Genomic DNA, 24749 nt, shown 5'->3' on the forward strand with positions numbered 1-24749 from the left:
AGAAAAGTGCAGTGCTAGGAACAGCCAAGATACTGCGCAGAACCCTCAAATTCCCAGACCTCTGGTAGAGGACCTGAGATTGAGGAAGACACATACCACCCATAGGGATGTATATATGTATGTATGTATGTATGTATGTGTGTGTGTGCGTGTATGTATATGTGTGTGTGTATAGATGGATGGATGGATGTCTCGGGTTAAGAACGCCTGGTTTAAAGACCCATAGTTAAGAATGGAGCCTATTGTAGCAAAATTCAAGTTAAATACACAGTGATTCGAGTTAAATACACAATGGTTTGAGTTCATTACACAATACTACTTATACAGTATTATACAATAATACTGTTCTGGCTTACATACAAATTCAACTTAAGAACAGACCTTGGGAACAGAACCTGTTCTTAAACTGGGGACTTTAACGCTGAAGAAGGAATGCAACAGTATTTAGGTAAATATCCACTTAACTCTGGGAAGGAAGAGGGGGCGAGAAAGAAACTCAAGGAAACCCTGACTTGATTCTCTTTAGTATAAGAGGGGGCAAAGGGAAAGTCAGGCTTTCAAGATTCTGATATAACTTACAACAATAAAGAAGAGTTTTGGTAGTCTTTGCAGTACATGTTTTCCTGACCTGGCCTACCCTGAAGGACTGACATTTAGCAGGACACTTACCAGAAATGAAAGTACTGCAGAATTTTAGAGCCCTTATAATACATTTAAATTTTTTCAAAAATCACTCTTTTTTAAAAATCAACTTTAGGCGTTATGTCCAGCATTCTTACTTGTACTTGCAATTATCATTCCAAAGCTAAATTAAAAACCAGTGGGTTTTTTTTCATGCTTTTATATTACAATGAAGTAAATAAAAAAGTCCACTACTCCGAAGAGAGACAGGAAATGCTTTAAGTAAGTACAGGAGAAATGTGTTACTTTATATTGTGAAATGCATACATACACAATTCTGTAGTTATTCACAACATTTTAAAAAAAAATCAAGTTCTTCTAAGTGCACTATACAGACAGGCATTCTACACTGCGCAAGACTCTGCACAAAGGTAGTGAAAAATGAAAGAAAGTGATGCGACGGAAGAGTTATTACGCTGGACATGCATAAAAAAATCAGCCAAAACCATTAGGAAAGAGAACTACTTCTAAACACCAATCACCCACTGTACATTTCCTTACCAAAAGGGGAAGAGGAGTTCTCAACCTGGAAAGTGCATAAATCAAGACCTACAGGATCCAAACCAGATAAAATGGATGATTATAACAAAAAAAAAAAAAAAGTGAAGTAAGCAAGAAAGAACAAATTAAAAGTATATAGCTGCATGCTGAAATAGTTCATGGATATGAAAGACGCTGAAAGTTATCCCCAGATCAATAAAGGAAAGTGAAAAACAAAGGACAGATGTATTAAGCAAAGCAAGAGATAACAGTTTGGGCTAACAGAAGCATATTTAAAAATTATGCATATATACAAATACATGTATACATATTTAGAGTAGCTAACAAAGCAGAAATATAGAAGTTCAAAAGCAAAATGATTTGCCTTTTGCCATCTTCAGATATATGATATGAATCAAAAGGAGCCATAAGTGCATGTTGCAATTATAAGGAACCAATAACCATGAACATTATGCAGAACCATCTTTACAATCATACCTGTTTGATCCCCAGATTTCACTAAATCATCCGAAAGAATGCCAAGGATGTCATCCTCAGTGTTCAGCACAAGGGCAGCTAATGGATCATCCAGGTTGCCTTGAGAAATCAGACAGTTCACACTAAAGCTTAATAAAGATGACATCAGGAATGGCAACATTCAAAACTCAGTAGGGGGACATTCAGCCACCCAGGACAGTAGGTCATGTCTACTTCTGAAGAGTAACTGCAACATTAAGCAGGTCTTCTTTTTACTGACGGCCCTTCCAGCAGGGCCTCCAGCACTCATCGGTTTCAAGGACTCTCCTCTGCTCCATGCCCGTGCCCACCCCATGCCAAAATAACTTCCGATTTGTGTACCTTGTGCACCAGATTTTGAGGGAGTTGGAGTGGAAGTTGAACTCAGAAGGGGATCTGATGATGGGTCTAAGAAATTGGTGTTCAGACTTGCTTTGCATGAAATACTAAGGCTTTCATCACATAAATGATCCAAACTTGGCTTACTTTGCCTACTGGTATCTAAAAGTTCTTTTCCAAAGAAAGCTTCCTGGAATTAAAACAAATAAGCAAGCAAGCATTTAACTGAAATTTCTCATAAGCTACAGGAATCCTATATTTGAATACTAGATTCTAATATTTATTGGTTAAGGTTACAGTTAGTAAATGCAACTGTTCTTGTTATAAAGCACACTCATATTTAACCCAATTATGATTCTATATGTAAAATTGCTGAAGTTCTTCACTTCTCATTTAAAAGCATGACTGCAAAAGTTTTGAGGCGGCTCCGTTACTGATCAAATCTTGTGTGTGCTTTTTTTTGTTAATATGACTGTGTTTGACACGTTTATTGTTTCGTACTTTTTTGCTGTACGTCACCCAGACTCACTTCTTGTGAGTTGGGTGGCCCTATAAATTTGATAGATTGATTGATAGATTGATTGATTGATAGATAGACAGAAGGAAACATTCAACTTTATGTGATTTGTTTTCTCCCAACATCCCTCTATATCTTTTTCTGCACTGTTTAAAGGCAACACCAACCCTCCAAAGAGGTACTTATCGGACAGGTTCCTCCGTGAAATTCCCTCCATTCATTTATCCTAAATCCAAGCCAATTAGTTTAGATTGTTTAAAGAGTATACAAAAAAAGTTAAATAACCTCATTGCTTCTTAGCTAATTCAGTAACACCTACAAAATGTGTTCATTCTAGAAAGAGAATACTCTTTCAGCTAACCAGACTGTTTTATAAAATACATTAATTAACCAATTATATAATTATTATAATATAATAAAATCTATATTAATGTATTCTATACATTATAATATAGTAACACATTAATATAGACATTTTACTTTTCAGAAATACAATAAAACAATACTGTTTATAGAATTAGGACATTGGAAGTAAATATACAATGTTTAATAGCAAGTATCTGTCTGAAAGAGTGTTATTAAAAACACTTAGTGTTAATGGATTACATATTATAAAGCAATTTCTTAAACTACAAATAGATTATCCACTGCAGGCAAGTAATGATCTTAGGGGAAATATTTTGCATAGCTGTGAGAGTACCTGCAAATATGCTGGGAAAATTTCTTCAAGCTTATTTTTCTTTTTCCTGTAACGTTTTTTAATTTTTTCTATATTTTCAGAAACAGAAAGAGTTTCATCAACAGGTGTATCAGGCAGTTGTTCACTCCAACCTAGAAATACCAAGCATATACAATGTTACAATCCTATTTCACTCTAGTCTATATCTGAAGTACAGAAAGGGGGTTATTGATTAATTCTTTTCCTAACTGAAAATAACAAAAGTCAAAATTGAACATCCGATAAAAGTGATGTGAAGGTAAAAGTATACAAGGCTCTAAAAATGTAAATGTAAAAATGACATAACCTAAAGGAAGTGTCTTCAACGATATCTGCAATCCGGTGGGAGGTCCTACTCTATACACCATGGCTTTCAGACTGACAGTTCAAAAGATGCAGAGATAGACCTTTTTAAAAAGATGCCTAAAATATAATGCCAATGTATTTTAGGGAACTTTTAAAAATATTGTTTTATGATAGTCTTCCTTTGCCATTAATTCTTTCTAGTATTTCAGCCAACTTGGTGTAGTGGTTAAGGCATCAGGCTAGAAACTGGGAGACTGTGAGTTCTAGTCCCGCCTTAGGCATGAACCCAGCTGGGTGACCTTGGGCCAGTCCCTCTCTCCCGGCCCTACGAAAGAGGCAAGGGCAAACCACTTCAGAAAAATCTTGCCAACAAAATTACAGAGCAACTGCAGACTTGTCCAGGCAGTTGGCAGGAGTCAAAAACTGACTCGAAGGCACCAAGCCTCCCTAGTATTTGTTTCTAGTGGATTATTTTTATTCTGTTTTTCCCCTGTTCACCATCTTTTTTTATATTAATGCAAACAATTCGTATTTCAATCTGCAATATTTTTATTAAGCTTTACTAAACTATACATCTCTTCAAAGTATACTAGCTTTGCCTATGTGAACTGCCACAAGGATATTATATGCTTTTTACTACAGTGGTTGTTTTTAGTAAGAATGGTTAACAAAGTTATGGAACTATACTTTTAAGTTCAGAATATAAACTTCGTACTTTAAAAGTAAATATGACAGAATTTAATTCAATCTGGAAAAGCTTCTTGGACTCTATCACTATAACATGGATACATGGATTTATACCTCCATAAATACATGGATTTATACCTCATTCAAAACTTGGATTTCTCTCTGTAAAGAATCTATATTTTAACTTCACAGGATATTTAAATTAGAATAGATTCTCAGCATTGATTCAATATATTACAGGTTGTAATTTCAGTTGATGATTTATACTGGGTTGACAATTCCTAATGTTTATTTTCAATTAAAAGTTTAATAGTGATTCTTAATTTTAAAAAATGATATATTTAATTTTTCGTAAGTAATTAATGACATATTGGAAAGCTGTAAACTCCATGACATTTTAAAATCCTTTGTTTACAGATTTGTATTTCTGTTTGTTTATACTCTTCCTCTGAAATATCTAATAAAGGAGATAAAGGAAAAACAATAAAGTACAGGTAGTCCCCAGTTTAAGGATGAGTTCCATTCCCAAGGTCTGTTCTTAAGTTGAATTTGTATGTAAGCTGGAAAAGTATTACTGTATAATGTCGTATAAGTAGTATTGTGTAATGAACTTAAACCATTGGGTATTTAACTCAAATCATTGTGTATTTAACTCAAATTTTGCTACAACAGGCTCCGTTCTTAACTATGGGCTAACTATGGGTTGTCTGTAACCTGGGCGTTCTTAACCCGGGGACTCCCTGTATGATTTTTTTTTTTTTTTTAAAGAAATGCTTATTTCTAGACTGACACAGAGTTTCTTTGGAAGTTGTTTCAGAAACGATTATCTCCTAAGTCCTGTATACATTTATTGTTATAGAATGCCTGTACTTTAAAAATGGTACCTTATACAGTGTAAGACAAGAGACAGAAAACAGATATCAAATGATGTGAACCTTACTAAGATAACCAGGTAAGAATGCAGACCTCCAATACAGTGCATGATTTTCTCCAATCTAACTTAATATTTATGAAACTAGGAATGAGAGGCAACTTTGTAAGGATACAAACATGTAATATCTTCAGGAATCACAATGAACTGGGTTTTTGCAAAAAGGTTGAGGTAAAAAAAACCCCAGTTACTAGTGAATTAAAATTACATTAAAATGAATCTTAACAATATAATATATTAGAGGGCATGGCAGTGAGATAGAAATATGAGAATAAATTGTTGGATGCCCACTTTCGTCTCTGCTAGGTATTTGCTCAGACACCGAACCAGAAGAATCTTTTCTGGAGAGAGATCTTTTCATTTTTCCTTGTCCTGTACGACTCCGCTGGCGTACCATGAATCCACCGATGCCTATAAAAAAGTATATTCACATTACACAGCTTAAAGTTATTTAAATAAAGAGAAACATCCAGGAATGTAGAGGTTTTGTAGACACATGGTCATTCGTGCATAAAAAGCTACTAAGGGCAACTCTAGGTATTAAAATGTATTTAATGAGCCCTTACAAAATGCTAAGAGATTAGGTCTGAGAATTATTTTTTCACACAGGAATACAATTTTGGAGGAAGCTTTCAAATGAATGCAGACTGAATGTTATTTTTTAATCCAATTTATATACCACTTTCCATGACAAGAAGAAATTTTGAAATGGTGTTAAAAACTGTAACACTTATTCTTATCATATTGTATAGGTCAGGTTTTGTTCTATTGTCATTTTTATTTTTTGGAATAATTATATTAATTATAATTATTAATTACTTTAAATGAAAATAGAAAAAGATAGGAAAATACATATACAACCCACTGTTTTCATGTTTTCTTTTGCTATAATTAAATTTAGTTTAATATTTTTATTAAACATTTGGCTAGAACCTCTCAAAATTTTTTTTTATAATTGGATATATCCTTTGTAAATAAAGTTATTCTGTAAGAGATACTAAGAATTCTTTCCTAGGGCAGGATAATAGAGAATCAACTAAAATTGAATATCCATAATTTCTGCCTGCTGAGATATAGCTCCCATCTGTAAGATTTCAATATCCTGCATAAGAAATCCAAGAGTTGCCCATATAAATCCAACTATGCCCTTTATATCAACAGAAATATCAGCTGAAGAAAAGAACACCTCTCTTGAGCTCCAACTATATTGTCAAAATCTCTGATCTTCAAACTGTGCTAAGCTTACACCTCCTACATGGAAACTATCAAGATTTATCTATTTAACAGCATCATAAAGAAAAATTCTCCTGCTGTGTGGTAACTTTTAGATATACATCTTGATAATCAGGCAGTATATTGGAACTGAAACCAATTAAATGAAGCTGCAGTATACAACAGAGAGAGTAATTCTCCACAACACTTAATTAACTTCATTTTTAAATAAAAGATTATGTATACATATATAGTCAATAAATATAAACCTAATCAATGCAAACATCTGGAGTATGTACTCTACCAGGTCTGTATGGCTTTCTCTTTCTCTTTTTGATCCCATCAGTTCCTTCCATTCCCTTAGGATCATCATCTATAGGTTCTCGTTCAGGACTTGTATCTGATTTTCCTTCACAATCCATGAGGTCTCCTTCTGAATTAAAACAAGTTATAAAGTGGGGAAAAAAAGATTGGAGTTATTTATAAATTTCTATTTCACCTCTCACATAAAAGACTCTTCAGTTAGCTAAGAACTTACTGAAACATAATAAGCGTAACAGAATCACATTAAAATTGAACATCAGCATCATAGAAGTAGGAAAAAATACTCAAACACTAGAATTACTAAAAGGAGAAAGGATTAAATGCTGTTATGGAGAGTGTTCAAAATGATAAAAGAGAGGGAATTTTAAAATCATATCATGGGGCCATAAGTGAGAAAGTCTTCTTCTATATTCCATATTCTATGTGAGAGCCAGCATGGTGTAGTGGTTAAGATATTGGACTAGCAACTGGGAGACCCAGGGTCTAGTCCACTTTTCGTTAAGGAAGCTCCCTGAGTGACTTGAGGCCAGTCACTCTCTCAGCCCAACCTACCTCACAGGGTTGTTGCTATAGGGAAAAATAGGAGAAGGGAGCACTATGTATGTCACTTTGAGTTCCTGCACAAAAGTAGGTAGGTAGGTAAATAATAAAATATATTACCTCCCCCACTACACCTCAGAAAAGCCTTCAAAGATCTTAAAGGAAAGAGAGATTACCTTGGCCCACTATACATTGGGATATTGAGCACTTAGCCACACAAAAGTTTGTATTTCCCCATGTACAGGTAGTCCTCAGGTTATGACAGCAATTGGGCCCGAAACTGCCATTGTAAAGTGCGATGTCACGTGACCGTGTTGCTTAGCAAAAGTAGCTCCAGTTACTGTCATTAAGAGAGGACCACACGGGTGGTTAAAATGAGGACCTCGTGTGACTGCAACTTACAACTTCCTGCTGGCTTCCCATTGACTTTGCTTCCTGGCAAGGAACGTCAGAAATCGCAATCACATGACCACAGCTCACTGTGACATCGCAATTGTGTGCTAGGCACCCAGATTGCGATCACATGACTGCAGGGATGTTGTGACAGCCAGAACTCCAAGGACCTATCATAGGTCCCCCTCGTTCAGTGCTGTTGCAAGTTTGAACGATCGCTGAATGAGTAGTCATAACCCAAGGACTACCTGTATTCATGCAAATAAAAATTATACAGTATCACTCACTGCCTCTGAGAGCTGCTGCCAATGTCAAGCACCATTTTGATCAACAATAAGTAGTCATTTCCTCCCTTTGTTCTCCTGGGCATCTGTTCATTTGCCACCCTGATTTTTGCAGGCTATAACAAATCTTGAACTTATAATCAAGAATCAGCTTTCTTTTACTTGTTCTGGAGAATCCCAGCTCATGTCCATGCAGCCTCCATTCCTCCTTCTGCCATGAAGATCTATTGTAACTACTACTTTCCTGAATTTTTTATCTTCTTCTTGGGAGTGATTCCATAGGTAGCTACCTATGCACCAAACCTGTAAGCCCTGCTCCTATTCTCATTTCCCAAGTCAACCAATACAATTTTAAAGCCAGCTATCATTCCTGCTATAAATTCCTTTTTCTTTGTGCTTTGGATTTGTTCTATAAATTCCTTCTTCTTCTTCTTCCTCCACAGTGCATGTGCAGCCCCTCTATCAAACAGTTCAATAAAACGGGAAAAGAACGTATAACAATCACCTCTACTGTCATCCATCTCACCATCTCTTGAGTGTTCTGATTGGATATCAGGTGGTGTTTGAAGGACAGCGACACTATTCTGATTTATAATCTTCAACTTCAGCTTTGGCTTGGCCCTTTTTCTTCTTGGTACAATAGCGCTGATGCTCTGTAACTGAGACATTCCCGTTTCGGTCAAACAGACGCCATCTTGAGTGTATGTCTTCGGTGGGTCTATAAAATTAGCATGAACCACAACAGGAATTTACAGTTTTAGTAATTTTGTTTACAAGCACAGTTTCCAGATTTTATTTTTATCTATCTATCTATCTATCTATCTATCTATCTATCTATCTATCTATCTATCTATCTATCAAATTTATATGCCACCCATCTCCCCCAGTTTTAAAAATATTGCAATTACTACACCATGGAAGACTCTCTGTTCTAATATTAGATAAAGGGAAAAGCCAGCATAATTATTATAATATTTTTATAATTATTTAATAATCTTAATAATCTTTAATTATTAAGGGGAAAACCAGCAAGAAATTATAATATTTTTTCCTTGTGATTTTATAAAGAGTCTATTTCACACATTATTCAACTCAACATAACAAGTGGACATACATATACACAGAGAATAATAACTTGTACTATAAATGGATTGGGGGGAAAGATAAAGAATGAATGAATCACTCTAATTTTGGTCAAATTATGTTTCTACCTTCCAAAGATCTTAGCTAAAAGGACAGGCATAGAAAGGGCAGGATTCATCCATTTGAGTAAAGTATCTTGCTCACTTAAGGAGTTTAACATCAAAGCTGTTCCATTAAGGAGGACTTGCACATTTATTCCTGAAAGGTATCAGTTGGGTTTAAAAATGAAAAATGAAATAGTTAACAAAAACCAACTATTAAAAGGAGCCAAATATGTATTGATTACTATATACAATTTTAAGGCAAATTCTAGCCTCAACAGTGAATTATTAGCAGAAACAAACTTAGAGAGAATGAAAAATTTTAATGGTTACCAAGTTCCTTTGCTTTTGATATAATTTGTGCTGCAATGGATGATTCACAGAATTCAGAGGAAGGCACTGGAAAAAAGGAAATTAAACAATGAAAATTATAATTTAATTAAGTAGGTCAAGCAGTCCTCAATAGCATAATTTTGATGCTGATATCCTCATTAACCTGTAGTTCTTCACGTCTGTTACTTCAAATAATTTATTTATTATTTCTATTAACATTTTTATTTTTTTTATTAAAATTTTCAGTTTTCAGTCCTTCTTACACATATTTAATTTCTTTTCCAATATTATGCCTTTAAGATAACTGACAACCTATCGGAACAACAGATTTTTAATGTCATTTTCTATTACGGATCATACAGCATTAAGAAAAAAATCTAAACAAAAGAAAGTGCTGTCTCTCTTGTTAACTCAACATCTGTCAGAGAGGAGATTTACAATAAACCCTACTGCACTGTTATTAGACAAACAGGAGGAGGATTTACCATTTGCTGATGGTATATACGGTCTACACATGGTGCAGTCAAAACCATTATCTGCTGTGCTTTCCACTTCTTCCTCCGTGTTTAAATTTTGACAGACGGTGTGCATCCATCTGAAAGTTAAAATATAAATGGCAAAGGGGTTGATTGAAACACATACAATTCTACAATGCAATACCAGTATTGTCCCTGCAGAGGAATAAGACAACGGTCCCTGAAAAACCCAGAAGATGCTTTTTAAATTAATTATTAAAATTCCTTTTGGGGCAAGTTACTTGAGCTGGGGATTGCTATATAATTCCAGCACTCTTCAGAGATACTGAATTTCAAAATGTATTTTAACTGAGCTTTTTGGTTAGACTTCTTTGGTTCAAGATCCCCTGATGGATTACTTACACCAGGAAAAAGAGGAGTGTTCTTGTTAATTTTGTCAAAATCACAGCAGCTTTTGCTGCCGTAAACCAGGTTATTCTGGATAGTCTGCTGAGACCTGGAAAATGAGACACTTTGACACAGTGGATCAATTTCTAACTGGGAAACTGATTCGAGAATGCTGAGAGGTGGAAGGTGAACTATTGCTCAGATTTTCTAACTTCTGTGCTCTGTTTCAAAAACTGAATTCAACATATATGTCAGAGTTAGCAATCTGAACTCCTGCAAGATTTTGCTGAGATCTCATGAGAGGTCTTCAAAATCTTATGATAATTCACAGCTTTTTCAAATTTAATCTGGAGTAGTCACATTTTTGAGATTTAGTAGATGTTTTAACATCCACGGTTGCTTTGATAACAACAGATTGAGGTCACTGGGGTGGGATGAGGTGATGTTTAGTTCCATTTCTTGCCTTTGTTGGTAAGTTAGGAGGATTATGAAGTTAATGTTGGACCATAAAAAAGATGAATCCAAGAGGGTCTTGCTAATTTTATCAACTACCTTCTGACCCATGGAAACACTTTAAATTGGTGATTTGTATGTTCAAGGGATTGTCATTCATTCCATATGAAACAGAGTTATAGTCTTGGGAAAAAATAGGTTCATCATCTGGAGGGAATTCTTCATCCATCTTTGCCACTGGAAGTACAAATTGCTTCCACAGGATGGAGCATTTTTATTTGCACAGCTCTTGTGCTAGCTACAAGTCTACTACAAGAATGAGAAGCATAAAAATCAAGCTGGTGTTTTCCTATTTCAATATTAACTATGTTTCTTTTTCATAAGCTTTTTATGACAGTAAAACAAAGATAAAAATAAAACAAGGGTTTGTTATTGGGGCTATTTTGTTCCCTGGTAGCCATTTTGTGATGGCGCCCACAACTGGACTGAGTTATGGTGGCAATGGGTGCACCATTGGAAGACCAGGTTAATGACACATTGTCATGAAAAAAAAATATTTATGTGGTTGCTAAGAGTCAATCAATAATCAATGTCTTCTTAAAGAATATTCTTCAAAATTTCTTCAGGTCACCCAAGAATTTGAAGAACATGCTCCTCTCATCCCTGTAACCCCAATAATATGACTGAGAAGGAGGAAAATACTATGAGGAAAACTGAACTATTTTGTAGCTTAGGGAACAGAAACTGAATTTAAAGAACCATTTTGATAAAGTTAATTAAAATTCATCCCACAAATATAAGGGAACATAGTGTGAACAAGTGAGTAAAGTACAAAAAATATTAATTCCCCATGTAGAAGAAATTTCAACCTGTCACACTGCCTGCACTGCAGAATAAGCTCTTCTTCTCTATAATTGCAACAGCAGACTGGGCAGGTAGATAAACTTGCACAAGGAGCGCACTGTGTGTAATTATTTTGCCATTCGCATCTTAGACCAGGAGAAGTAGCTCCACAGTGTCTGCACCAAACACACCTTCAAAACACAAAACATGAATAACGTTTATTTTGTATTACTATTTCCTTATATTTCTGTACTATCCAATAGCAGAAACATTGATCAATTTGTATAACAGTTAAAATTAACCACATGTCACCACTAAAAAGACCCTGATTGGATGTTTAAACTAAATCCAGAATATGATGTACTGGGGGCTGCAAATGATCGTTGTTAATCACCTTAATACCTACACAGTAGGGATGGTAACACTGACCACACTGACAGCAGGCAAGCAGCTGGACTTCTGCACTTTGGCCAGAACTCCTACAAACTAAATCCAGAATATGATGTACTAGGGGGCTGCAAATGTTCATGGTCATCATGGTTACCATGATATTCTAAGTCACCCAGATCCATGGCCTGAGCATATATGTTAAAAGGCAGCGTACATCCTCTAGATCTTTAGCACCAAATTCCAAAGCATTCCCAAATTAATTCTCAACTTAGGCTCCAGTGCATTACTATGCTTGGGGTTCTCAATTACAGGAGGGTATGCATGATTTTCCCATTCACATTATTTGAACTTTAATTAAAATATGAGCTTGCTTTTACTGTGGCATCTCCAATACTTCACTGAAATGCATGCTTAAATTTCAGTCAGGCAAAAAACCCCATCAATATGCTGGTCTATGGCCGTAATAAAGATTTGATTTGAACCCATAAAATATTGATAGTAAACGCCATAAACAGAGAAACACGCACCATTTGCACTTCCAACCTCCTTTGGGAACTGTCTGTAGTGGTGGATCTAGGCAATAAGTATGATAGCTGATATCACAGTCATCACACAGAAGTAACCTTCCTGGATCTGTAGCCTTCCCACAGGCTTCACACACAGTGCACTCCAGACATCTCCAACCTTTGTGGAGCACCACTTTTGTAATCTGCATAGTAGAAGAGAGCACACAATTACTCAAAGACACCTTGCATAAACCTTTATAGTCTTACAAACTGTCAGTTCCAGGAATGTCAAATATGTCATAAGTATTTTTCCAATCTGGAATTTTAAAAAACAACAACTAAGACTTGCTAAAAGGTAATGGGGAAAGGGAAATAGAGATATACATTTATTTTTAGTCTCAGTCACAGGGTGAAATCCTAGTGCCCATCAACACCATTCAAATGACATTAGTTTCCTGAGGCAGTTGGATGTATACAGTGACTGTCTGGAGAGAAAAGGTCTCCATGCTTACAACGTTGCCTGTATCCAGCAATATATCCCTTGCTTTATCTTGACTGCAAGATTTTAAAGTGCCTTAATCACTTCCTAATTTGACAGTAAAGGATATTTTAAATATTGGAAGTTTTCATGCTTATGCCAAATTATTTGATTTCTTCAAAATATTTTTCATCCCATTTGTTGAAATGTTAAAGGTATTTAAATCACGTTTTAAAATTTTTGCACAAAAGCTGAGTCATCCATGCTAGTTAATTTGGCCTTTGATTTCCAATACCAAGTAGAACATCTTTTACTGGCATTCCTTTACAAAGTGTTATCTAAATTGTGTTTTTCTAAAAACACAAGATTCCTTTCATAGAATATATGCAGATTTTCAAATTTTCCATACGCAGGAGCGTTTAACTTAACACTCCTACGTATGGAAAATTTGAAAATAACCACACTTGAAAAAACAGTTTATAGCTGATACAGTATAGCAAATAACTTCTCTGCATAAGTCAACTTTTAACAATCCAGATTTAATCCCATAAATGTAAAACACTAAATAAATGCACCAGTTGCTATTAATCAGTAAAGGACAGTTATGCATAGTATATTTAAGATATAACATTATATCAAGGTAATTATTATAATTGATAGCTGCAGAATCATTTTTCTAGCATGTATAGAAAGTCATTTATTAAAGTATCTTGCAAGTTGCAAACAAACTGTAGTCACATTTACAAAGGATTATTGGAAAAGATTAAAAAAACATTATTAGTGTCAGATTTGGATGATGAGGATGATAATGTTAATTATATTTGATTACTGGCCACTATTAAGTTCTCTCAGTGATCTACAATACAGGTACAATAATAAAATCAAATTAAAATCTAAAAATTAAAAATGAATTTACATGAACAACTACTAAGAAAACTTATCAAGGAGAGATGTTTTGAAAAGCAAACGAAGTATTTCTCAGCTCAGCAAGGTGTGCATTCCAGTGACCTGGGGAAGCTACAAAAAAGTCTTGGTTCCAAGTCACTGTGAAATGACTTCAATGGGATCATCAGGTGGGGTGGGATCTAAAAGGGAGCGTTCTCTCTCAGGTAACCTAGATCCAAGCTGCACAGGGCTTTAAAGGTAAACACGTATACAAACATACATATTTCAAAACACTCACCTTAATACCTACACAGTACGGATGGTAACACTGACCACATTGAGAGCAGGCAAGTAGTCGGCCTTCTGCACCTTGGCCAAAACTCCCACAAACTACACACATGTCCTAGAATATTAAACAGATATTTTCAAATAAAAGGCAGCGTCAGGCATACCAACCCCGCCCTGAGCATCTGATGGCAATATATCATCTCTATCCCTTATGTCCTTCCAGAAGTTCAGATGCATAGCGCTCACTTACTAGCATAACCTGTATAAATTATTACACATTCAATAGTGCTTGTAAAATTTTCACATATTTGTGAAGGAAGCTGATTTTAGACTTAGGACACGTAAGAGGGAGAAAACCACTGTAAGACACTAAAATCATGTTCAATAAAATTAATTTCTTGTTTAATATACAAAAGAATAATTGTTTAAATAGAAAGGCATTTCGTTGTTCTACTGAAAGAGGAAATCAGAATTATGGAGTAAGCTGTCACAATCAGGAAAGCCACGTTTTTTGCTCTAGTGTATCTGGGACAAGACTTAAAAAAGAAAAAGCCCTCTGAAATCTGCTGAACAGAACCAAAGACTTGATGACACTGGCATGGTGAAATGCATCCGTGAAAGAGCTGTTTCTGGAAATCTATCGAAAACAGAGATTTCATAACTGTTATATTTTCCACAACTATTTCCTGCTCCCCTTCACTGCAACTGACACTAGGTATAGAGTGGCATCGGCTGTAAGGGCTAAAGCTGCAGTTTTTCTCTTTGTGGGGCATGTTGTGAAATTATCCATTTGTCCCCATGATAAAGGAGGCAACGCAAAGATTGCTTTTGCGCCTTTGCAGGGAAGACAGATAAGCGGCTTGCCAGGATTTCAGAAGAAAGAAATCAGGCAGCTGCTTATGAGAATACATGCCTAATGTCAATCCTCCCCTCTTCCTGATATACAGAGGGCTTATCAATACCCTCCTCTCTTGGGTGGACTGGGAAGCATAAAGCCTTGGAACGGACTGCCTTCGCACTCTCTCATTTTAGCAGGTGCCTAGAATTTTATGAAGTATTCCCTCCACTAGGGATTTGGGGCAGGGGTGGGCAGATGAGAAGAGATTTCTGTCTGAATACTCTCCAAGAAAGTCATTAAAAATTATAATAATGATTTCCACAGAAGATAACAAAGTACATCTGAATATTGCAACCTGATGTAAAGTAAACTTGTCACTGCTAGAGAACAGGACAACAGTATTATGCATGGAGTTTTCTTCTTCATCTTTGCTGGATGAGATATCCATATCTGTGACCTGCAAAAGAGAACAGAAGAATTACTTTAACAATTTACTACCAGCTTTTAACTCTGTTACACAATAGAACATAAATTATTTCAGATTTATAGAAAGGAGTTAATACACATTCAGAATATTGCATCTGTCTTTCTCCTAAGAGCTCAAGGCACCGTACACAGCCCTTTCCCAATTTTATTTTCAGTTATATATGTAAGATAGTTACACTGGAGGTTAATGACAGAACCTAGACTACATTTTGGGTTGAATGAGGATTTCAACTTGCAAACAGGCTTAGTGTTTCACTGTAATTCCTAAACTTAAAAGTTCTCTAAAATATAAACAAACACAATAAGAATAAAAAGGAATTCACAGATTAATGGGTGCTTATGCTGAAGAAAGATATGCTCATTTTTTAAAAAAGATTTTTTTTGCATTTAAATTATGTACTTATTGCCATGTTGCTGAATACAGGTAGTCTTTGATTTGACTTATGACCATTCGCTCAGTGACCATTCAAGTGGGTGCTGAAAAAGACGACTTACAACCGGTCCTCAAAGTTGTGGCCATCCCAGCACCCCCATGGCCACGTGATTGTGATCTGGGTGCTTGGCAACCCATTCGCACTTGCCAATGGGTGATCACATGATTGCCATTTCCAACCTTCCATGCCGGCTTCCCCAGAAAGTCAAAGGGGAAACCGGTAGGAAAGATTGCAAGTCACTGGAGTAACTCTCTCTCACCTTCTGTGCTCGCGCTGTGCTAGCCACTCTGGCACCCAGTGCACCCTCCATGACCTGCACTGCATCCCCAAGCACCCTCCCCAACCCACACTGCACCCCTGCCCACGCCACACCCCCATGCATGCTCCCCAACCCACACCGCACCCCCATGCACCCTCCTTGATTCCCACGGTGCCTTTCACACACCCTTACACATCCTCCTCAATCCGCGTTGCACCCCTGCACACCCTCTCCGACCCACATGGTGCCTCTCGTGCACCCTTGCACACCTTAAATTCTCAGCAATGACTTTTGGCACTATTTGTTTGGTCTAATTAACATAAGAAGCTGTGTAAAGGATTCTTACCCCTGGAGCAAGAATTGATCCAATTCCATTCTTCAATTTTGATCTCCCTCGTCCACCTCTTCCAGAAAGACCTGCACCTCGTGGTCTCCGCTTCCCAGGAAATCCTGACCCACGACCCTATTTATAATTAAATACAGAAAGTTAAACAGAATCAAAACACCCTTTGTGGAGCTTATATTAATACATGTTCCTTAAATACATGAATCCTGAATGTACTTTTTCAAATGATCATTTGTATAAGATAAATTGCAGAAATAAGCAGAACTTTCCTTACAGAGTACTATGAATGTTGCATCCTTCTTTAAGTGCCCTCGTTTATTATGACAATGTCCTTTATTCCAGAAGCTCATTATGGCTCTCCCTCCACAATTTCATCAAAATCATATCCATACCCATCATTGCCTCTCCTGTCCTTAATTAAATAACAGGCAATGATATAATACAAAAAAAGCAAATAATTCATTTCTATTAGCTGAAAGCACATACAGAAGAATATTCATAACAATATCCACCACAAAGCTGAATATTTTCATATGAAGAATTTGAGAATGAATATTTTACACAATATAACCTATTCATATAATATACATATATCAACTGAATAAGTCCTTGCAAATTAACAACCAGGATAATATTTTTATATAGTTTACTATATATTAAGTATGCAGTAATACTTTATATACAATAGTGCAATTCAAACATAAAAATGTTTATTTGTAAGTTAGCACAGACCTAACTATGCTAGCTTGATAAATCATAGTTTAATAAGACTGAACAAATGCTGGGAGTACAAACTCTGGTCCCTTCCTGATTTATCCTCAGTGTTTCAATAATTTAATCTGGATTCTTTTGTACAGGAATAAATAGTTTAAACAGGGTAAGGATGCAACCTTCTGGGGCAGAGGAACTGCAGTTTGTTCTAGTGCAACATCCAAATCTCTGGCTTCTGCTGTCGTGAGGATGTCCTATATGCCCCATGTGAGGATTAAGTACCGCATTTCCCTGAACTAGAAACTGACTCAATGTGGTGTTTTGCCTATTCTGGCACTGCTATTCCATCCTACAGGATAGGATAGAATGCAGTTAGTTATTTTTTTAAAAATCAAGATGTTTAAAAACAGATCAGTTGCACCTGAAAAAGTATATTTTAGAATAGACAATAACAGACAGCAAAAGATCACATAAGTATAAATACAAATTAATTACCACTTTGATGCTCCAAATGGCACTGCCAGGTAGTTGTCTAGATTTGAAAGTTTCTCGACCTTCTGAAATGTCCGGGGACCAAGAAGGTGGGCTTGCTGTATTATGGCTATTCCAAGCACCCTAGATATGTAAGATGAGAAAATAAATGTATAAAACATTCACATCTATAAGTGATAAACATCAAGTTGCATTGTAGATAAACATCTGGTTGAAGATAAAATATAAAACATTGATAGGAAATAAACACAATTATTGGACAATAAAAAGATGCAGTGGAAGTTTGGCTATAACTTTGATTTTTACAGTAATAATCACGATGTGTCAGTTTGGGGATATTGTGCCTATTGTTATTGTAAGATCTTTAATACACTTAAAATTAGTCTGCAAGTTGGAGAGAGTAGATTAGATGTGTCACTTAAAACAAAATTATTAACCAGCAATGTTAAGTATATTAGACAAAAAACATTTAAAATAAAAGGTGCAATATGAACATGAAAAAAAAAGTGACCAGTTAAGGTATCTCTGAGCAGTACGTGATCTAAGCACTATTTTAAATACATATGTAACTATTAAGTTTATATATCAAATAAAATTAATAAGCAATCATGACTACCTTATGTGTCTTAAAAGTAACCAATATATTTTATTTCACACCATTCAGAAATAAAGATTGTATTCACATATATTTTCATGGTATTAGTTTGATATAAATGTTTCTTATACTTGTACTCCAAATAACCTTTACATGTAAGAATCCATCCCTCACATTAAGCTAGAGAGTCAGATTCAGAGATGTCATCCACAAGGAACACACAAATATATTATCCCCCAACTCCAACCTTGGCAGAAATCTTTAAAACAACTGTTTCTTACAAAAATTACTGGGCCTAGTTAATTATGAATTAACTGGGCCCATTTTATTTTTACAAAATCATTCCAGAACAAGGGCAACAACTACTGGTGACTGTGACTTAGAAATTAAGATGGTAACAAGATTCAAGATCTTTACGTGTTAGCCACAATCATTTGGGTTTAAATTCTTAATTAATTCCTATATATTTTGCAACCAGATCTTTAAAGATAAATAGTTCTGGGAAGTCAAAAATAAAAAGTGCATTTAGAGGATAATCATTCTATTTGGGATCTCTTACACATAAGGCCAAGACAAAGCAAGTGGCAGCATCTAGCTAACTTTGGTTGGTAATGAAAAAAAAACTAACCAGGATCAGACTTGATTAGTACGTGAGTGAAAGAGCATCAGAAAATCTTAGGCCTGTTTATCTAGAAATGGAGATAGTGACTCCTATCCATACTAAGTTGATGCTCAGCAAAAGTTGCCACCTCCATTCCTAGTTAAACATCTGGGTCACTCTGGCTTTTTATCTCCAACTGTTATCATCAGCTCAATCTGACTCTATTTCATTGAATGTTGCTAAGTAATCATATTCTATTCTTATGTGCATAAGCTTGACTCAGAATTTTTTTTAAAAAAGCAGTGGCAAACCATTTCTGCATAGTTTCCAAGAAAACTGCATGGACATACCTATATAGCTTCCATGACTCAAGCCTGACTTGGAGTCTTTAGGACCAGTTCAGATATAATGTTAACCTGTGATTTCTATGAACCAATGACTGCAATTCAGACACAATAGAAAAGTATGGTTTGCCCAAATCCAGGACATAAGGGATACAATGGTATAGGACTGCAAAACGTATTCTCCTAGCACCAAACCATGACCTGGTGTCCAACCTAACCAGGCCAATTATCTTCAGAGATTCTCAAAGGCAGGAAAAGAAAACCTGTATTAGAGCTATTAGAGTTTTTGATGAGATACTAAGAACGGCGGCTTACTAAAATTCATTCTTATAATGGTTAATGTTGTCTGATTCAGCCCTAAATCTTACTATCCTCAGTAGTTAAGGTTAATACAGTTAATACTTCATACATAGCCAACAGTATTATTTAGGCCTACGTGGTAAACCTAATCAGGAAACTGACTCACCCAGTCCTTAAGATCTTTGACAAAGAGCATTCTTTTTAGAACGGTGCATTCAAAAGTATAACATAACATTTAATGTTTTTAATTATATCATGATCTCTTTTTAAGATATTATTTAGAAAGAGCTTCTATCTTCTGATGAAATACCACCAAAAATGGAAGGAATTAGATTTTATATTGTAAATATTCTAAGCTTTCTTTAGTATCATAATCTTGATTGATAGACAATTAAGACTATGTTTAAGTTTCTATGTAGAATAGTATCTGGCCTGGCATGGATATGATTAGTAGTGAACAAGTGTTTTAACTGTACAATCTTGAATTCTTAAATACTGCAATAGACTCATCTTAGAGTTAAGGAATAATGGGATGGTAACAGGTACTTCATTGTAAATTAGTAGTAGGGGGGAAAAACAGATAATTTTGTTTAAGAAACAAATTATAATTGAGGCATGTACGTTATAGTCTATTTTTACTCATGAAAATTTAGTTTAATCTAATGCCTGGAGCACTCTTGCTGATGGCAGGTTATAAAAGTAATCAAATAAAGCTGATTAGAATGTAGAACTATGGATAAATTCCCCAAATCCCTAGTGAAATAAATTATCTTTGCAAGCAAGGTGCTGGGTTGGGTTAAATAAGCTGTATTACAAACGCTTGCAATCACTACCTGCAAGAAATAAAGGCTTGCTCTATATACTGAAACAGCCTAAACCAAAAAATAATATTGAAAAATATGCTTTCTCCTGGAATAAACACACACACAAAAACCAAAATAGAACACTTTGGGCAAAATTGGTAAATAACAATTATCCCTAATTTTCTAAGAGAAAGCAGTAGCAAAAAAAAAAAAAAAAGATGATGATGATGATGATGTGATTTATACTACTGTGTTTTCAGATCTGAATTAAAAGCAGTTTCTCATTTTGGTCTATCTTTAGACTTTCAGAATGCTATTAGCTTAGAGCATTTTTCCATTTTAATACTATAAATGTTTGTTCCTTGGTAATTATTGGTAAAGTAATATACTTAAATGCCACAATCTCAGTTTCAGAGAAAAGGGAGAACAAATATCTCCAATTATATCATAGCCAAAGTAATGATTCTTATTAAGATCCAATAGGTTTTAACCAATGTGCTCACCTGTCTTGACCTTGGTCTCCCAGGAGAAAATTTTCTTTTAGTGATAGCAGGTTTTCCCATTCCAATTTTTGGAGTGAGTGATACATATGTGGTTGGAAGAGCTGCAGAAGATTCTAGTGATGACATCTGGCATCGCAACATCTCATGTGATGAGCCTAACTCTGGTGAGGTTGCTGGCAAGGAAGACACACTAGAAGATTTATTTATTTCAACAGATGGTGGAAATGAAGAAAATATCTCAGGTGATGATTTTAAAGCTGGATCTGCCAACGGTGAACTGTCAGCTGCACAACTTTCACTCGCAGGAAGAGATGACATTTCACCATTTCCAGGAGTGTCTCTTCCACTTGTACCTTCTAGAATGACCACTGTTTCAGATACTGTTTCCTTAGGATTGGAGACTGGTTCTTTATTGACTAAAACAAAAGTTTCAGGCACCTTGGGTATATCCTCTGGTTTCATAGGAAGGTGACATTCCTCTGGGGGCATTTCCGCCAACTCAGTGCTCGCCTGTGATGGTTTTGTTTCTTCAGGTTGTTTGTCTGATACTTGCTGTGTTATTTCTGGAATATTTTCTGAAGTTTCCCTCTTTTTATCAGTGTGGTTGCTATCAGATGCAGGAGTATTTTTAACAGATGTTTCCCCTTCTTCTTCACCAAAATGATTGGAAACCTGTGTTTCCAGTTCACAATTCTTTTCATCTAATGAAAGGCCTGAAACAAATGAGGACATGGTATTTAAGTCTCATACTACAGCACTGTTACAGAAAGCATCATCCTTTCGAAAAATAGTTTTCATTTTTAGTTGGTTTCCTGAACGCTTGAAAGTGCAAGCAGCTAAGCGTCCACACTGTTTCTGAATTCTGAACTTCAGTTCTGTAACACTTTATGAAAACACGGTTCCGATTAGCATTTTGCTGCTAATTATTGGTAAACCTATCCTTTCATATATTTATCTAACCTAGCTAGGAATTAGTTTATCACAACTTATAACAAAAAAATCCACAAATTATATACCATATAAGAAATATCTTTTATCTTTACCTACCAAATAAATGTCCATTCAATTAAATAGCCCAGAGTTTTACCACTATGAAAAGGAGAACACTTTCCACTGACATAAAATAATTGTATAAATTTATGTCATGTCCACACCTTAATTGGTCTTTAATTGTGTGCTCCCAATTTTCCTTTAGCATAATTATGAATTCAGAACCCAAGCTTTACTTCAAATCATAATTAATGAAGTTCGCTACTTTAAACTTGTCATATTTAAAATTAATTCTGAGTTTATATAACAAATCAAGATTTAATCAAAAGCAAAAATTTCCAAACTCTTGCTCCTGGGTATTTAGGAAGAAAGAGAGGGGATAATATGTAAAATATTGGGAGGCTACTTTCATTCATGGTTTCCTAAACAAATGTTGTCACTTAGCATTTTTATCACAACCACAAAATATTCCAGAATGTAATGTAATGTAACATAATGTAATGTAATGTAATAATATTAATTCAATTCAATTCAATTCAAGTTAATTTAGTGTCTTTGAGTCATTATTGATGTCTGGCGGCTGCCTGCACAACTCCCTGCAGTTTTCTTGGCAAGATTTCAGATGTGGTTTGCCATTACCTGCTTCCTAGGGCTGAGAGAGAATGAGTGGCCCAAGGTCACCCAGCTGGCTTCATGCCTAAGGTGGGTCAAGAAGTCAGGATCTCCTGGTTTCTAGCCCAGTGCCTTAACCACTACACCAAACTGGGTCTCATAATATAAATACTATATTTTTATTATTATTGCTCCAGAATATTTATAATCTCTAGTGTCAAGTTTAGCAAACTAGAAATTCCCACTAATTATCTTTTTCTAGAATATTTCATGCATAATTAGACAGATACCTTTAGTCTGAATTATCATACTTGTCCTAAGTCTGATATATTTTTAAGTTATCATAATTTACAGCATGAAGCATGTATCATGAAGAATAATTAACTCAGATGCTAGTGATCTTACTGAACTTGTAGGTTGAAACGCATACTTTAAGTATTTTATTTTAGTAGTAATTTATTTATTAATCTACCTTGCTCAGAAACAGATTTGAGTAAGATCCTCCTATTTGTTTATTGGGACAGTTTAACTGAATTGTGACATCTCAGATTTATGAACAACTCTTTGGCATAATTTAAGAAACAGAGAGTTTCTTAAAAGTCCTACTGAATTTTCACTGTCTCATGAAGTGTTCTCACTTTTTAGTCCTGCCATAATTCTAACAGTGAATAATAATTTATTTTACAAAATTATGCAATGCCATTCATTCACTTTTATATATCATTATAAAAAGTCAATAAAATTATAATGTATACTTTGAAATTATTCAACCAACAAAGAAATGAATAATTTAAAAAATTATCCTGCTCCCTAAATAATGAGTCTCTTCTACAGTGAATACAATAAACAGAAAAAATTCAACCTGGAGAAGAAGAGACCAGAAATAAGTTATTAACTCCACTGCCTAACAACTATTTTTCTATTACTTATTTCTTTCAGTTATACCTTTTATCTCTGGCCTTTGGCTGTAATAAAGAGTTGTTGTATTATGTATTTCATCAGAAGACTGTAGATTACATATTGATACAAAATACAGTTTCCATGGAATAATAACCTTATCCACTTCTAAATCTCTTATTATTATAAAAAGAGAATGTGCTGCTCAAATGTTGTTACATTTTCTAAGTATTTCAGAGTTCTGATTGCATTTTATATACATACCTATAGGCTCTTGTGCTGCCAAAGAAAGGGTGCTCTTACTATCTGTAGAAGACTCAACCACTGATTCTTGATCAAGGCTACCCTCAGATACTAACTGCTTCTTGTTTGCTGCATCTTCTGGACCATCTTCTATTTCTATTTCATTTGCATAGATTTAAACAAAAGCAAAGACATTATCAGGCTTGAATTATTATTTTTTTTCCCATTCAAACTATGGGGAGAACTTTTGATAACAAATACCATTCTGCTTCGAACTGTGTTCCCGTATTAGGTTTGTACCTTTTTAAAAAGCTGGGAACGGTTCTTAATTAGGCTTGAGTTAAATAGTGGGAAGAAAAATGAAGCATTAGATGCATTCATGCTAAAACTGAGAGGTCTTTCTGGAAACTTTTATTGAGGAATTCCAGCAATATAGACTTTAACAAACTACTGTGTTTTATTGCAGCAATAATCTTGAATAGGAAGAGGTCTGTCGATTTCAGATGAAGATTCAACAATAGACATAAGAGATAAAAGAAGAGGTAGGCGCTTACCTGTGCCAACTCCAGGAAGAAGTTGGTCAGTCTCCATCATGTCACACATTTGTGTATGTTCTTGTTCTACATCTGAATGTTTGCAAAGACTGCAGACATATTCTTTTAAATGAATATCCAGTTCATTGTCAGGAGGTTTGTCACACCCTATGTGTATCCACCTGCAGGGAACAATAGGTTTAAATTCAGATTAATTTGTTAAACTCTTCCACTGATATATAGTTTCATTGGGAAAAAGGCCCTTTCAACATTTTGGACCATTTCAAATTAAACCTTTTAATATTTATTGTTTTACTTGGATAACTGATAAAATATGCCAAGCTCACTAGTGGAGAAAAAGAGCATTGTGTGCACCTACACCTAATTTCTTAACAACAAATAAGTTCCATTATAAATGATAACAAGCCAACTGTTTGCGTCTTAGTTAAACCTTTATAGAATATAATTCTACAGAATTTGATGAGAGCTTGAGCACTGAGTCTCATTAGCAGCAGTTCTTGTGCATATTATTATTCTGTGAGAAATGAAGGGAAATTTTCAGGAAGATCAATATTGGATGCAACAAGTAAGCACCAAAGAAAACTAAAACA

The 24749-nt window shown here is 35.2% G+C and overlaps 1 protein-coding gene across 7 annotated transcripts in view; it reads right to left on the reverse strand.

Annotated features, from left to right (window-relative positions):
* Positions 1 to 24749, reverse strand: part of KMT2C (lysine methyltransferase 2C) — a 152338-nt gene that overhangs the window by 45181 nt on the left and 82408 nt on the right. For 5 of the 7 annotated variants that reach the window (XM_088150212.1, XM_088150215.1, XM_088150211.1 and 2 more), the window contains exons 11-28: positions 24160 to 24320; positions 23627 to 23761; positions 20864 to 21576; positions 17721 to 17840; positions 16515 to 16631; positions 15345 to 15446; positions 14162 to 14266; positions 12522 to 12703; positions 11631 to 11795; positions 9931 to 10040; positions 9446 to 9511; positions 8434 to 8646; positions 6692 to 6820; positions 5467 to 5586; positions 3234 to 3364; positions 2020 to 2206; positions 1660 to 1758; positions 1183 to 1230 (exon numbers count right to left, since the gene is read on the reverse strand). In XM_088150212.1, the coding sequence (XP_088006338.1) occupies positions 1183 to 1230; positions 1660 to 1758; positions 2020 to 2206; positions 3234 to 3364; positions 5467 to 5586; positions 6692 to 6820; positions 8434 to 8646; positions 9446 to 9511; positions 9931 to 10040; positions 11631 to 11795; positions 12522 to 12703; positions 14162 to 14266; positions 15345 to 15446; positions 16515 to 16631; positions 17721 to 17840; positions 20864 to 21576; positions 23627 to 23761; positions 24160 to 24320 (2903 nt within the window). The remainder of the gene's footprint in view (positions 1 to 1182; positions 1231 to 1659; positions 1759 to 2019; positions 2207 to 3233; positions 3365 to 5466; positions 5587 to 6691; positions 6821 to 8433; positions 8647 to 9445; positions 9512 to 9930; positions 10041 to 11630; positions 11796 to 12521; positions 12704 to 14161; positions 14267 to 15344; positions 15447 to 16514; positions 16632 to 17720; positions 17841 to 20863; positions 21577 to 23626; positions 23762 to 24159; positions 24321 to 24749) is intronic. The other 2 variants (XM_088150213.1, XM_088150214.1) reach the window with 2 other exon arrangements.

The sequence above is a fragment of the Python bivittatus genome, unplaced genomic scaffold, assembly GCF_059951505.1.
Source record: "Python bivittatus isolate LINGU-HERP-01145 unplaced genomic scaffold, Pbiv_v1 ctg000610_np1212, whole genome shotgun sequence".
Taxonomy (NCBI): domain Eukaryota; kingdom Metazoa; phylum Chordata; class Lepidosauria; order Squamata; family Pythonidae; genus Python; species Python bivittatus.